General features: G+C 45.3%; 1 protein-coding gene across 3 annotated transcripts in view; it reads left to right on the top strand.

Annotated features, from left to right (window-relative positions):
* DEK (DEK proto-oncogene) overlaps positions 1–16,995 on the top strand; it is a 1,116,206-nt gene that overhangs the window by 728,964 nt on the left and 370,247 nt on the right. For all 3 annotated transcript variants that reach the window (XM_044065276.1, XM_044065275.1, XM_044065277.1), the window contains exon 7: positions 10,671–10,791. In XM_044065276.1, the coding sequence (XP_043921211.1) occupies positions 10,671–10,791 (121 nt within the window). The remainder of the gene's footprint in view (positions 1–10,670; positions 10,792–16,995) is intronic.

Raw genomic sequence — 16,995 nt, 5'->3', positions numbered from 1 at the left:
ATGCCCATGTCATTGCCATTCCTCCTCCGACCGCTGCTCCGCCGGAGCAGGTGCTGTTGGAGCCGGTAGAGGTCTTAGGGTCGGCTCCGACCCTTACTTCCAACCCGCCTTCGGGTCCGAGTTTGGTACACGGACTTCTTCGGCTGGACCTGGGGGTGATGTTTCGGGACCTAGGCTGTCTGTTCCGGGCCTCCCTCTCGGTGCTTCGGCTGCGGGACTTCCGCCTGCTGTCATGGCTCGGGACCGGACACTCCCAGGATTCTGGGGTCCGGCTTTCAGAGCTATGAGGAGTGCCTTGGCCAAGTCTTCTTCGCCATCTCTCCGGCTTTACCGCACCTTCCCTGGGCGTGGAGACTGGGTCTTTGGCAGTTCCCGGTCCTTAGGCAGCGGAGCCCCTGGGCCTGAGGTTACCCCATTGGGGTTCCCTCCTCCTGAGGGTTCTTCGAGTTGTCTTCAGAGGAGCCCCAAGGAAGAGATCGTGCAAGAGGAAGCACGGACTCCCCCGAGTCTATTACATCGGACACTGATCTTGATGATGCGGAGGGGTCCCCGAAGTCGTCCTCGGATGATGTCTCATTTGCAGACGTCTTAGAGATCCTCAAACAACGAGGCGGCTGGATATCCAAACCCCCCTCTGCTGATGAGTCAGTGCTTCTCAAGGCCTTTGGGGCTCAGCCCTCCGCCTCCTGCGTGTCTCCGCCCTTCGAGCTTCTGGATTTAGTTTGTCGAAGGGCGTGGGAACATCCAGATACCGTGGAACCAGTCCCTTCTCGTCCTAACAAATTTTTGTCTGCCCCACCCGAGAAGGAGTTCCTGACCAAAGGCGTGGCTGTAGATGCCATGGTGGTGGCATCTGCTACACAACAGGACGTGGCAGAGGCTTCAACGTCCGTCCATCCTCCTAATGAGTCTAGGAGCATGGACCGGTACGGGAAGTGTACCCTGACTTCAGCGGCCTTTACTTTAAGGTCCCTGAATTATTTGGCACATTTTACTAGGCTTCAGAGGGATCTGGTCAAAGAGCTGTCAGATTCCCTCTCAGGTAACCTATCTGAGCAGCTAGCCCAGTCGGTTAGCTCTCAGTTGGCTATCCTTGCTTCAATTTCTAACTCGTCCATGAGGCTCATTTCATATGCGGCCGAAGGGGCGGGTAGAGCGGCAGGCACAGGCGTGGCTCTACGGAGACAAGCCTGGCTCCGTTTGTGTCATTTTGCAGAGGCCTTCAAGTCTTCCTTTGCCGACGCTCCCTTTGATGGGTCCTCTTTGTTTGGACCTAAGGTTAAAGACACTCTTACCCGCTGTGAGCAAGAAGGAAAAACTTTATCTGCCGAGGTGCACGTTATTCCACTCCCTTTCGGCCTTATCCCAAGGCTAAAGGAGGAGGGAAGATGTGGTTCCGCAAATCACGTAAGTTTTTCCATCAACAGCAGGAAGATTCCCCTTCCAGAGGCAGAGGACGGGGAAATTTTTCTGGGAGACGCCCCCCAGAGGCGCAGAGGGCCTCGCAATTCTGGAGACCGCGAGTCCTTTCGTGGCTCTTCAGCCTCCCACACTTCATGAGGGATTGCCCGCTGTGCTGCTCGAGCCAGTCGGGTGCCGCTTTGCCAAGCACCTAAAAGCCTGGGAGTCAATCACTCAGGACAGATGGGTGCTTCGGATTATTGCCGGAGGTTACACCATTCCCTTCACACACTCACCCCACCGTCCAAAAATCCCGGACCCACCACCCAGTCAAAGGGAAATTGCAGCCGCAGAAGCGTTAAAGCTGCTAGAAAAGGAGTCTTCCAACCGTCCCCACAGACCAGATCGGATCCGGAAATTACTCAAGGTTCTTTTAGTGCCAAAAGACAGGGGACCTGAGACCAATATTGGATCTCAGCAGACTAAACCAATCCCACGAAATCCAAATTCGAATGGTCACGTTACAATCCATTCTCCCATTATTGGAGAAGGATGTTTGGATGTGCTCCATAGATCTCAAGGACGCCTATTATCACATACCGATACATCGGGCGTCCAGGAAGTATCTGCGCTTCAGCCTGGGAGACAGTCATTTCCAATTTTGTGCTCTGCCCTTTGGTCTCACCACAGCCCCCAGGGTGTTCACCAAGTGTTTGGCAGTAGTAACTGCTCACCTGAGGAGTCTTGGATTCCAAGTGTTTCCCTATCTGGACGACTGGCTCCTGACTGCCACCACCAGTCATCTACTAATGGACAACCTCAAAGCCACCTTTTCCCTGGGTGCTACCCTGGGAATTACATTCAATTGGTCAAAGTCTGTCTTGCTGCCCTCTCAGCGCATAAAGTTCATAGAAGCAGAGATAGACTCAAAATCAATGCGCGTTTTTCTTCCTACCGAAAGGATCCAAACTTTACAAGGCCAAGTTCAAGCCCTGCTTTCAAGATCCAAGGCCCCAGCCAGGATGGTCCTGCAACTTTTAGGTTCGATGTCTGCCACGGTTCTTCTAGTTCCTCTGGCAAGATTGCACATGAGGATTCTTCAGTGGCTATTATCGACTCAATGGTCCTTTCAGGATCTTCCCCTCAATCACCCCATTATGATTACAGAAACGTGCAGACGGGACCTTCGCTGGTGGCTTCAGACATCCAATCTGAATCAGGGAAGTCCTTTTGTTATTCCCCCTCCAGTGGTCACCCTGACGACGGATGCCTCCCAGACAGGGTGGGGGGGGGGCATTGTCTGGGCAGGTTAGTTCAGGGTTCCTGGCTTCCAGACGAAACCTTTCTCCACATCAATGTATTGGAGATGAGGGCTGTACTTCTGTCCCTACAGGCCTTACACAAGTTTCTCCCTCAGGGCATTATCGCTATCCACACCAACAACATGTTGGTGGTCTGGTATCTAAACAAACAAGGAGGGACCAGATCTTACCCCCTTTGCAGAGAGGCCATGAGGGTGTGGGAATGGGCTGTAGCTACCAGCCGTTTCTTGGTAGCGACCCACATTCCGGGGAAATCCAGTATATTGGCAGACAGATTAAGCAGGACAATTCTCTCTCCTCACGAGTGGTCCCTGAACGAAACAGTAGCAGCTCAGGTTTTCAGAAGATGGGGACGTGCTGAGACCTGTTTGCAACACCACAAAACACAAAGTGCAAAAGGTTCTTCTCCTTGACTCCACATCAGGGGGAAGCAGCTATGGATGCTCTAGCACAACCTTGGCCAACAGGGCTACTTTATGCCTTTCCTCCGATTCCACTTCTCCCAAAGTCATTCAGAAAGCTTCTCAATTGGGGTCCACAATGATACTAATTGCTCAAGACTGGCCTCGTCAGGTATGGTTTCCTACCTGAAGAAACATGCGGTGGACGATCCTTGGTTTTAGATCTAACTCGGATCTGCTAATTCATCAGTCGGGACGACAACACCAGTCCCTTCACACTTTGAAGTTGACAGCTTGGCTCCTCCACTTCCGACTTTAGTCAGAAATCACACCTTAGACCCGAAGTTATTCACATTTTATCTTCGCCCACAAACCCACCACTAAGAAATTGTACCTCAGTAAGTGGAAGAGGTTTGCTATCTGGCTCAACTCAGGGCTTAGACCCTATCACTGCCCCGATCCCAGAGGTTTTGAAATTTTTAACATCCTTGTTTAATCAAGGATCTTCTGTCTCTACTATTAAAGTCCAACTAGCAGCTATCTCTAAATTTCACGAATCCATGGATCCTCCGTTGATGAGCAGCAGATTATGCAAAACTTTCATTAAAGGTGCGGGCTGTTAAGACCCCAGTTTTTCATCCTGCCTCCGTGGGATCTTGATTTGGTGCTTGCATTAACATCTTCCCCTTTCGAACCGGCTGCTACATGTGAGTTAAAATATCTGTCTTGGAAAACTGCCTTCTTAGTTGCAATTACCTCTGCAAGAAGAGTTTCAGAGCTTCAAGCCCTATCTATCAAACTACCGTGCTTGATTTTTCACAAGGATAGAGTATCACTTAGGCCTAATCCATCTTTTGTCCCAAAGGTCTGTTCTAATCTCTGTCTCCAATCTCTAGAGCTACCAGTTTTCTTTCCAAAATTCTCCAATGAAGCAGAATACACTCTCCATAAATTGGATGTTCACAGGCAATTGCGCTTCTATCTAGACAGGACTCAGCAAATTCAGAATCAGACCAGTTGTTTGTGTCCTTCTCAGACAATAAATTGGGTAAAACCATCACAAAAGCTACTATCTCCAAATGGATTAGAGATTGTATAACTCAGGCTTATTCCTCTACGAATAAGCAACTTACAACATCTATCAAAGCTCACTCTACCAGAGCTATGGCTACTTCTATAGCTTTTCATTCCAAGCTCGCTATTTCTGAGATTTGTGCTGCGGCTACTTGGTCCAATCCGCACACTTTCATTTCCCACTATAAATTGGATGTGGCATCTAAAGGGCGAGCATCATTTGGTTCCACGGTACTCATGAGTGTTTTCCAGTGAGCCACCCAGGATTCAGGTGCTAGGGACGCTGTCCCATCAGTCAGAATGTAGGCGCGATAGGATCACATAACATCTTTTAGTTATGTACTCACCATAACTTCAGATGTTTGGGATCCATCTCGCCTACATTCCTAATACCCACCCTCCTTCCCCCGGCCTTGGAGATCAGAAGAGATTGAACGGTTTTGAGTTCTACTGTTTTATCTTTCTTCTGACGATGTTATATAAGCAGTGCTTGCATGTGTGCATGTATGCGGACAAACTAGATCTGGGGGACTGGTAGTGGTGCATCCTGGGATATAGTAAGCTCAGCCAATAAGAGACTTCGCTCTTTGGCATAAGCGTGCCGAGTCGGAGCCGAGGGATCGGTTTTGAACCCATCAGTCAGAATGTAGGCGAGATGGATCCCAAACATCTGAAGTTATGGTGAGTACATAACTAAAAGTTTAGCCTGTGCCGCCTTCAACCGACGGACTCTTAGACGTCGGTCGGAGTTTGCAGAAGAGTTTTTTGGATCCGCTTTTGCATATAAAATGCCGTCGTAGACTCTGACGACACATTTAGCCAAAAAACGCAAGGAAAAGGACCGACACTCGCGGCCAGCGGTTTCGGCTGAAACCACGGTTAGGCCTACCGCGAGTGTCTCTGTTTTGGCTGAAACCGAGGCCTCGGTTCTACCTTCTGCCGAAATCATAACTTCGACAACCGAGGCCAGAGAGGCCCTGGCTGAGTCGGCTACAGAACTCCCTACCGAAGAAGCTAGTGCACAAGACTTGTCCGACACCATTCCCTTGGACATTTCCACTCCTGCACGTGGGGCAGCTAGGCCCCCTGCTTCTATGTCTATTAAAGCTTTCTCCAGGGCTAAAGCAGCTAAAATTACAAAAGCTTTACCTGCAAAATCAACACCTCAGAGACCTACCTCGAGTTCCCAGATGCTCAGTCTTGCTGAGGACCTTATTTCTCTGATTAGGGGTTCCCAACCTCACCCAGACAGGGCCTCCCAACCTCCTACTGACGAAAGGCCCAGGACTGAACCCCCTGAACCTCTTTCCTCTGACTACTCCTCGGATGGTTCTGATTTGACAGACCATCAGGAAGGGCCATACTCACCTTATGAGGATTCAGATGCAGAAGACTCTATCCCTTCTGCTTCCCCTACAGAGGAATTTTCCTTTGGGGAAACTTTACACTCTGAGGGAACACTTTCATTGGCAGGGTCAGGATTTCTCTGATTCTAGAAAAAGACCAAGGACTTTCTTACACTTGCCACAGCATAGGCCTTTAGCCATACCACCTGTGCTAACTGTAGTTGATGATGCATATGATGATGTCAGCTCTGCCCCTGATTCACTTCCCCCGGCCCCTGCAAAACCTGACAGATACTACAGGGTTCCGGATTCCCACTTCCACTTGTATAAAGCCCATGCTGCAGACCCAGAAATTATTTCTCAGGGCCCGAAAGGGGTTGCAGCTGCCACTGCCAAAAACCCACTACCCTCTGAAAGGGAGTCAAGAGCATTAGAGAGATGGGGAAAAAAGATTTATACATCTGCTGCTCTCTCTGCCAGGGCTTTAAACTGTCAATTCCATATGATACAGTATCAGGAATATTTGTTAGATCAGCTGAATAAAAAGCTTTCTTCTCCTGAACCGTTAGACCGTAAGGCCCTTCAGGATTTGGTACATAACTCTCAGTAGGGTCAGTAATCATTTCTTAAAATGTGGCTATGATGCACTGGAAGCTTCATTTAGATCAGCTATGACTGGGGCAGTATTTCGAAGACATGCCTGGCTCAAAGAACAATCCTTGCCAGACCATGTCAAGGCTAAACTCCTAGATGCTCCAATGGAGAAACAAAGTTTATTTGGCTCCCCTGCACAGGAGATTCTAAAGAAAGTGGAAGAAAAAGCAAAATCTGTGCAAACAGTTAAGGATTTTCTGCAGGTCCAACCTCCGAGGTTCAGCAGAAACTGGCCTTCAAAGAATTGGTCCTTTCCAGACACCTCCAAAGCACAGAAGGGCAATAAATAGACGCCCAAGAGGCAGAGGTCAATCAAAGGGTGCCTACAGGGGTCGTCAGTGGCAACCTGCCAACCAGAGGAGTACTGCCACAGCTGCAACTACAACCACTTCCACAGGACAAACACAATGACTTGACTGATTCCGCCTAGAAGGGAACAACTGGAAGCACCCTTGGGCGGAAAATTGGCTTTATTCTCAAAAAACTGGCATTGCATTACAAAAGACAAATGGACATTGCAAACAATAGACAAAGGATACAGGTTTCATTTCCACACTTTACCAAGAAGGAGCGGAATGCCAAACCTTCCACCAAACCAGAAGCCAGAGGCTTTAAGACAAACAATTTACTTCAGATGAAAGCAATAGAAAGGGTACCATCTATGGAACAAGGCCAAGGGTTTTACTCCAGACTATTCCTTGTACCAAGGAAAGAAACCCAATGGAGGCCTATTCTCGACTTGTCCGCACTAAACACATCTCATTGTGCCAAAATTCAAAATGCTGACCCTACAGCAACTTCTTCCCATGTTGGGCAAGGAGTCTTGACTCTAGATCTCAAGGAGGCATACCTGCACGTCCCTATTCGACCAGATTGCAGAAGACACCTCAGATTTCTTGCAGGATCAGAGCATTATCAATTCTCAGCATTGCCCTTTGGCTTATCTACTGCTCCCAGAGTATTCACGAAATGCCTGGCATCAGTAATTGCACATTGCAGGCTTCAGGGAATTCAAATCTACCCATACCTGGACGACTGCCTAATACAAGCGGAGAACAGGACAAGACTTTTTAAAGGATTTGGCCTATGTCATACACCTGTTACAGGCCTTGGGATACACAGTCAACATCCAGAAGTCAAGACTAGTGCCATCCCAAAGGATAACCTTTTTGGGTGCGGATCTGGACACTAACTCGGATGGCTTTTCTCACAGAAGAAAAACAAAAGCAACTCCCAGTCTACTTCATGGCTTTGACAAGACAAACTCAGCTCACTGCAAGGAAAGTCCTGCAGGCCCTGGGTTGCATGGCATCTTGCATAATCTTGATCCCACATGCCAGGCTGCATATGAGGAAATTACAATGGTACCTAAGGAATGTATGATATCAACACAGGCACAGTCTAGAAACCATGATTCCAATCATTCCATGCCTGAAAAAGGAATTCCTGTGGTGGGCTCAGGCCTGCCAGTCCAACAGAGGGTTGCCTTTCAACAAACCACAACCAAGGCAGACCACCACGGACGCCTCAGACCTAGGATGGGGAGCACACATGGAAGACAAGTGCATCCAAGGCCTATGGACTCCAGACCAGCTGAATTTGCACATAAACCTAAAGGAGATGCTGGCAGTGAAGCATGCAATCGAGGCATTCAAATCATTACTCCAGCAAGGTCATCTGCTGATAAGGACAGACAATACCACAGTCATGTGGTACATAAACAGGGAGGCACACATTCCTACCCTTTATGCCGGATGGCAATGGATCTGTGGAACCTAGCCCTGAATCTCAACATCCAACTGCAGGCCAAAGTCGTACCAGGAAAAGAGAATTCACTAGCAGACAGCTTAAGCAGAACTACCACGGATGCTCACGAATGGATGCTGCATCCAGACATCTTCAAAATCATAACAAACAAATGGGGAATGCCAGAGATAGACCTGTTCGCCTCCCCACTCAACAACCAGCTGAGGAAATTCTGCTCGAGTATACCACCCACAAGCCTGGAAGGTGGACTCCCTCTCTTTCAACTGGAATGCCCTAACAGTGTATGCTTTTCCACCACTCCCATTGATGTACAGAGTACTACTGAAGATCAGAGGAACAGCCAAAGGTGATACTGATAGCTCCAGACTGGCCAAGGCAGCACTGGTATCCGCTACTGAGGAGCATGTCTCGGACGAACTCATGGCCTCTACCCCTATGGCCTCTACTTCTAATGCAGAACAACTTCAAGACCCTGCATCCAAACTTGAAAACACTGCAGCTGACTGCCTGAAAAATTGCCTAAAACAAAACCAAACTGTCTCATCTCAGAGGGTCAAGGACATAATCCTGGAGGCTCGTAGACCCTCCACAAGAAAGACATATTCAGCTAAATGGAAGAGATTCCTCATTTGGAGCACTTCAAAGGGTACAAATGTCACACTGGCAAACCTAGCACACATCCTAGAATACTTAGCAGAACTGTTCCACAATGGCCTGTCCTATTCCTCCATTAAGATTCATGCTACAGCAATTTCAGCAGAATACAACATGGATCCTCCAATCTTCTCTTACCCTCTCCTCAGACAATTTTTACGAGGGATCAAAAATGTAAAATCTCCAAGGAAACCCCCTCTGCCTGCATGGGATCTCAATTTTGTGCTGGAAAAATTAACACTACCCCCTTTTGAACCAGCAGACTTAGTTCTTATCTTGGAAAACTGCTTTCCTTCTAGCAATCACTTCAGCAAGAAGAGTATCCGAGTTACAGGCACTAATGGCAGTGCAGCCTTTCCTTATTTTTCACCAGGATAGAGTGTCTCTGAGAACCAATCCTACGTTCATGCCAAAGGTGGTATCCAGGGTATCCTTGAACCAAGCTATTAATTTGCCTACATTCTTCCCTAACCCACAGAACAGGGGGGGGGGGAACTACTGCACACCTTGGATGTACACAGACAACTACTCTACCATCTGGACAGAACTAAAACCAGCAGAAAAAACTGACCAACTTCTGGTAGCATATGCAACTGGAGTGCAAGGAAAAGCAATTTCCAAACAGACAATCTCTAAATGGATAGGAAATTGCATTTGTTTCTGCTACTCTTTTCATGGAAAGACAGCTCCTGAAAATATCAGGCCTCACTCCACAAGAGCCACAGCCACCACTACAGCTTTCCTACGAGGGGTGGCTACCAAGGACATTTTAGAAGCTGCTACTTGGAGCTCTGTGCATACATTTGCCAAGCATTACAATCTACCTTTATACTCCAGATCCCGAGCAGGTTTTGCAACTGCAGTTTTACAGGGGATCTTAACTACACCATCCTTATCTTAGTACCTCCTCCCCCAGTTTGGCTATGGTATTCTACCCATATGTTATGACTGCAGATGCATCCTTGAAGGACATAATACAGTTTTGTACCTACCATAAATGTAGATGTCCAATAGGTATGCATCTGCAGTCAGGATTACCCACCCGCCTTCCCCTCTGTGGTATTCCTAGGGTGCTTCCCCTCTTTCAGCTAGCTGGGGGAATCTATTATAGTGTGTGTGTGTGTGTGTGTGTGTGTGTGTGTGTGTGTGTGTGTGTGTGTGTGTGTAGTATATATATATATATAAATATATATATATATATATATATATATATATATATATATATATATATATATATATATATATATATATATATATATATATATATATATATATTTTATATATATATATATATATATATATACATATATATATATACATATATAGATATATATATATACATATATATATAGATATATATATATATATATATATATATATATATATACATATATATAATATATATATATACACATATATATATTTATATTTATACATATATATAATATATATACATATATATATATATATATATATATATATATATATATATATATATATATATATATATATATATATATATATATATATATATATATATATATATATATATATATATATATTTCTGTATTTATTTATTTTATTCTGTTTGGAATTTTCAACTTTTATCCAAATTTAGCCTTTCTAGAGGGCACCTGGCATCTGGGGCAAGAAACACTGAGGAAAATGGCGTCGGCTGATGCCTTTATACCCCAGCAGCTCTGACGTCGGGGAAGATGCGACATCAGCCGAGGCCAGACCCAGACTTTGGAATCCGATCAAGGGCTGCCTGAGGCAGGACAACCCATATGTTATGACTGCAGATGCATACCTATCAGACATCTACATTTATGGTAGGTACAAAACTGTACTTTAATGTGACTGACTTGAAATGTGTTACTCTGGAAGCAGTGTCTGGCTTATTGGTTGTGAATTTGGGCCTGTCTGGTAGTTACAGTTGTAATGTCACTCGTTAGTTTGTAAAACTGTTGCCTTTGAAGTACTTTTTTTTTTTTTTTTCGGGGGTGGGGTTCTATAGATGCAATGTTTAATTTTTTCCCTCTTTTGCTCAGGCACAAAAATTCTGCGTTAAAGATGTTTTGTGGAGTCCTTGATCTAGAAAAATCCGGAACAAGCGGGGAACTTGTTGAAAGAATTATGAGTTTCTTAATGAAGCCAAAGTCAACAGGAAAGGTAATTACTAGACTTCAGATTTCAGTTAGTGTGGAAGTTGAAATTTTGTGACTTGACATTGCTGTATAGCCAAATTCATACTGGTAACATCATATCCCTTTTAAATGTTTGTGCTGGAGTGAAGTTGTATTTAGGCTAAATTTGTGGTGATCCCATTTTAAACTTTCCGACCTGACTGGGCACCAAAGTGCTGCTGCTTAGATGCAGATTGTTTTTTGCTAGATGCCCTTTTATCATCAGTGCTGGAGTATTAACCAGTGGGATATCCTGCCAAGAATAGCCGAATGTTTGGCTAACGTACTGAAGCCTAGTTTCCCTTCTCTTATTCTGTATGTTCAGCATATGACATCCCAGCAGTGATTCTTAAACGGCGTACAGACATAAAGTACCTCAGAACTGTCTTGCAGTCAGCAAAGACTTGAACTGCCATTTCATCTTTGGTTTGTCAGCTGTACGGTTCATGTCATTTGTTAATGCCTGTTGTTCCTTGTTTTGGACCAAAGGTAAAAAACTAGCATTATTTATTTTATAGTTCATCTGCTCTAAAATTGTGCTTTGAACCCCTTCAGTCCATCTTTTCTTTAAACTCCCTTTTAGATAAAGCCAACTGTGGCTAAGGAGGCCTGTTTAATGGTTGCCAATTCTGAATTTCTAGTTGAGATCCACAGAATTAAGGTGTCTTTTACCTTAAAACTACACTAACCCTGAGGGCATGTTTCTGTGCCTCCACCTTGAAACAGTTGGATTGACTGTCTCTTTATCTAGAATTGTTGCTGGCCATCACCCAAGACAACTGGGAGAAGAGCATATTTGTAGGCTACATAATTGCTTTCATACAACTGCCAGGATGGTTATTCCTGTTTTTTCCACCTTGACAAAAGGAGCAGCACAGGAAATGTTCCAGCCCCTGCAAAAGATAAATCCAGAAGGGTTCCACCAGACCAAAGAAAGACCAGCTTCTGTTCCAGATTCTTTAGTTCTCAAGAAATTAAAGGCCATCAGGCCTACTTTAGACCAGCCTCTAAAATGGCAAAGTTCCAGATCACAGTCCTCTGCTTACAAGAAGGTGATTGTGTGTGCTATATAGACCAATCAGGATGCTTGGCTTCATGTCAAGGTTGCAGTCATCCAGATGTCCACTTCTGGTTCAGATCCTGTCTTTTTCTGAACTTGGCCATTTGGTGTCAACCACAGTGCTTAAGTGCATGGTAAGAGTAATATGAGTAAAGCTAGCCAGGTGAGCAGGAAAAAAAAATGTTTATCTGGAAAAAGAAAGGGAGCAAACGTACAGATGACCAAATGAACAGATGAAAGCATGATCTGTGTTCGGGCTGTTGGTGAAACAATCTTGGGATCCATGCTCTTACATTCATCTTTATGCCCCAGGGTGTACAAGCTGAGTTTATGCAGATGGACAACCTAGGAAAGGTAAAGCTTTGGTACCCCAGCTGCATGTTAGCAGTGACATCCTGTATGTCAGGAGTACTGCAGTAGTGATTTCAGTCAGGACACCACTAGCTTCTGTGATGGGAGATTTGACTTTCAAGTTTACTTTAAGCCCCAGCTTTGAGAAAGTGTTCATGGCCAGGTAAAAGTAGGAGATAAGATCCTCTGCAGAACTTGCCTGGAGCAAGCAGATCACCCAGGTAGGTGTAAATTTGAATGCCCTTTGTCTTGGGGAAGGTAATTAGTAGAGCCAAGCACTTGAACACAATGGGAGCAGTTGCCAAGCCAAAGAACAGAGCAAAGAATTGATGGCGCTTGTCACCTCTGAAAACGAAGATGCTTTCTGTGCGTCTTGGCTACAGTAATACATAAACTTGAACTAATAACCCATTTGTCTCAAAAGGTCTAAAATGGGTGCATATGTCCCCATTTGCTGGGAACAAGAAAAAGTTTGGGGTGGTATCTTCCCCTATCCAAAGAAGGGAAACCATCTGTATAGACCCCTGCTGCAACAGCAGACCTACTTGAGCAGTAGCCTCCCAAAGAAGGGAAACCATCTGTATAGACCCCTGCTGCAACAGCAGACCTACTTGAGCAGTAGCCTCCCAAATAGAGTTTTGTAGAAGAGAAGGAATGCGTGCAAGCTTTGGTCGAGATGCTATAGTTTGGTTATAACCTGTCTTTACAATGTCTAGTACTCATTTGTCCTGAGTAATTATGAATTCCTGAAAGGGAAATATCCCCCCTAGATGTTCTTCGTGTTTCACTGTCGTAGTCATTACATTAGGGTAATCTGCTGGCAGGTTGCCCTCAGTCGGCCTGATTAACAAAGTCTTGGGTCCTGCGTCAGTTGCTGTCCCTTCTTCCATGACGTCAAGGTGTATGAAACATGCATCCGATGCCATTACACCAGTCTTTCTTGCCACGCAGTGCCCGAAGCAGTTTGCAAGTGCCGGTCGGCCGACTCCTGAAATTTTTGTTTTTGAGTTTCAGATCCGAAGTCCAACTAAAAGCTAAGTACCCCGTTGGGGAAACTTTTTCTTGCTCCTTACCGATGTCAGTAAAAGTTAATTGTATTACTTGTGGGAAGCAAATACCGTATAAGGATTTTCATTTGTACTGCATTCCTTGCCTAGGCCCTGACCACAACATGCCTTACTGTTGGTTTTGTGCTAAATTTAATCAACACACTATTAAACGTTGATATATTTTTGCTTCTAAATATTTTGGCTCTAGATTTAACTATCCAGAAATGTCGTCTGTTAGCAATCAGACTACCGGAATACCTAAAAAACGCAAAGAAAGACTGACAGTCGAGGTCCAAAACCGACTAAGCTTCTAAGCCAGTTGCCGGTTTGCCAGTACTCAGTGAGGTGCTTTCGCAGCCCCTGATACCTGCTACTTTTGATTTGCAGGCCTCTACTGAGACCCATTTGGAGTCTGGTATGCCACGAGATACTTATTGAACCCGTGGATGTCTCTACCTTAGATGGGTCCGGAGCTGCTGAGCAGGCACTGGCTTCTGAGGGTCTTTTCAGGCCTAAAGATTTGTATATTAAACCGCCATCTTCAAAACTAAGGTCAAAAACTACTTCAATGTCTAAAACCAAGGCTTGGGCCACATGTACAGGCCCCAATGCCTAAAAAGCAAATGATCAAAACTGCTGAGGATTTAATTACCTTCATCAGGGGGTACCCATCCCCCTCCTGCTAAGAGGCCTAGGCAAGGCACTGACTGAATCTTCAGATCAGGTTTCTATTTCTTCTGATTCCTCTTCTGATCAGGAATTATCTATTCCCACTTATGAGGACTCTGATGCAGAAGATTCCATCCCTTCTGCTTCTCCTGAGGATTTTTCTTTTGGAGAAACTGCATACCTTAAGGGAACACTTTCACTGGGAGAGTCAGGATTTCTCAGAATATAAAAAGAGACTTGGGGATTTCCTCCTTCCTCTGCATAGGCCTTTGGCTATACCCTCCTGTTCTAGACATTGTTGTTTTCTCAGAGTCCAGTATAACTCCTGATTCCCTGCCTCCGGCTCCTAGTAAGCCAGACAGATATTACAGGGTTACTGACTCCCACAAATTCCTCTATAAAACCCCTACTGCTGACCTTGAAAACATTTCTCATGGTCCCAAGGGTGTTGAGGCTTCTTCTGCTAAAAATCCTTCCCCTTCTGATAGAGATTCCAGGGCGCTGGATAGATGGGGTAAGAAGGTTTACACGTCTGCAACCTTGGCAGTCAGGGTTTTAAACTGTCAATTTCATATGCTTAAATATCAGCAGCATGTCATCTGTTTACTTAAACAGAAAATTATGTTGGTTTCTGACTGTGTGGAAAATAGAGTTGCAGGATTTATTGCATCCAGCTGAACAAGTTGGAAAACGTACTTTGCAATGTGGTTTTGATTCCTTGGAGGCCTCTTTCAGGGCTGCTGTAACTGGATCTGTGATGAGGCATGCTTGGCTCAGAGCAAAATCTGCCTGACCATGTTAAAGCAAAATTGTTGGATGCTCCTTTACAACAGGACAGTCTATTTGGTAATAAGGCTGAAGAAGTTTTGAAAAAGATGGAAGATAAAGCTAAATCTATGCAAACTGTAAAAGATTTCTTACAAGTGCAGCCACTCTGGTTCAGTGGGCACTGGCCTACTAAGGACTGGTCCCTTCCAGTACCCACTAGAGCCACTCAGGTCAAACCCAGACATTCCAAAGGCTCCAGGTTTCTGTCGCAAGGAGCTTACAGAACAAAGCAATGGGGTGCCTCCACCTCCAAACATAGAAGTAACAAGGCACCTTCCTACGGTAAACAGTCTCAATGACTTTCCACTGCAATCAGCAAGCACTTATCTTTTGACTGCCCCTTTGGGGGGAAAACTGGCACTTCATGCACGAAACTGGCACTTCATGCACAAAACTGGCAACTGATTACCCAGGGCAAATGGGTCTTAAATATAGTATCCCAGGGGATACAGATCTCATTTCCACACATTGCCAATCCCGAACGGCTGGCCAGATCTGCCTCCGAATCAGTGGGCAGAGGCCCAGAAACAAGTTATGTCCCTCATGAATATGGGGGCTATTCAACCAGTACCAGAAAAGGAAAAGGAGCAAGGTTTTTATTCAAGACTTTCCTGGTACCCAGAAAAGACAAATTATGGCGTCCAAGTCTGGACTTATCCATTCTAAATACATTTCTGGACATTCCAAAATTCAAGATGCTGACTCTCCAACAGTTACTACCTATGCTAGGCAGGGATGTCTGGTAACTCTAGATTTAAGAGGCTTACCTGCATATCCCAATTAGGGAATCTTGCAAAAGATACCTCTGCTTCAAAGCAGGCTATTTGCATTAACAGTTCTCTGCACTGCCCTTTGGCTTATCTACTGCGCCCAGGGTCTTCACAAAGTGCCTGGCACCAGTAATTGCATTTTGCAGGCAAAGAAATATACAAATTTATCCATACCTGGACGATTGTCTAATTCAGGCAGAAAACAAGGACACTTCTAAGGCATCTGGCGTTTGTAAAAAGACTTCTTGTCTAGGGTACACCATAAACAAAAAGAAATCACAACTGGTACCCTCTCAAATACTTACATTCCTGGGTGCAAGCTTGAATACAACTGCCCAGATGACTTACCTTAAGCCAGAGAAACAAATTCAATTGAGTTACTTCAAACAGGTGGCCACAAAAACCCAGCTATCTGCAAGACAAATTCTGCAGGCCTTGGGGTTCATGGCCTCCTACATTCTTCTAATTCCATATGCAAGACTGCATATGAGGAAACTTCAATGATACCTAAAAAGCTTATGGAGTCAACATTGTCACAGCCTGAAGACAATGATTCCTATCATTCCGTGCCTGCAGCTAGAGTTCCTATGGTGGGCAGAGGCCTGCCACCAAAACAAGACTGTCATTCATTCAACCCCTGCTGCCCAAACCCGGACTACAGACGCATCAGATTATGCTTTGGGGGGGTGCATCTGGCAGGGAGATGCATTCAGGGCCAGTGGAGCCCAAATCAAATGCACCTACATATCAATCAGAAAGAGATGCTAGCTGTACAGAATGCTCGGGCAGCCTTCAAGGAATACCTTCATCCAGGACAACTACTGATAGACACCACCATTGTCATGTGGTACATAAGCAAGGGGTGGTACCCATTCCTACCCCCTTTGCAGACTAGCCATGGCATGGTGGAAAATTGCTTTGATTTATCACATACATCTACAAGTTCAATTCCTGTCAGGAAAGCAAAATACTCTGGCAGACGAACTAAGCAGAGATCTTATGGACCCACACGAATGGAAGCTGGATCTGCAAATGGGGGAGCCCGGACATGGATCTTTTTGCCTCACCCCAAAACTATCAGTTGGACAAATTCTGCACAAGAATTCATCACAAAAAAGCTTGGAAAGTGGATGCTCTATCCTTCAGCTGGAAAAACCTATCAGTCTCTGCCTTCCCCCTCTGCCTCTGATTTCTAGGGTCTTACTAAGTTAGAAAAAACAAAAATGATTCTGATTGCTCTAGACTGGCTTTGCCAATACTGGTACCCGCTCCTGCACAATTTGTCGTACCTTCCTCTGTGGTACCTGCCTCAGACACGCCACCTACTGTCTCAGCAGAAATATCAAATTCTGCTCACTCTGCTCCAAACTCTGAATCTTGGCAGCATGGCTAATAAACTAATTTCATCAGTTACATCTCTTAGCAAACCTGTGATGGGTGTCATTTTGGAGGCTAGAAGGCCT

The sequence above is a fragment of the Protopterus annectens genome, chromosome 3.part0 (genome assembly GCF_019279795.1).
Source record: "Protopterus annectens isolate FY-2018-M chromosome 3.part0, PAN1.0, whole genome shotgun sequence".
NCBI lineage: Eukaryota > Metazoa > Chordata > Ceratodontiformes > Protopteridae > Protopterus > Protopterus annectens.
The sequence above is the reverse complement of the archived record's forward strand: the minus strand, read 5'-3'. Positions and strand labels throughout refer to the sequence as shown.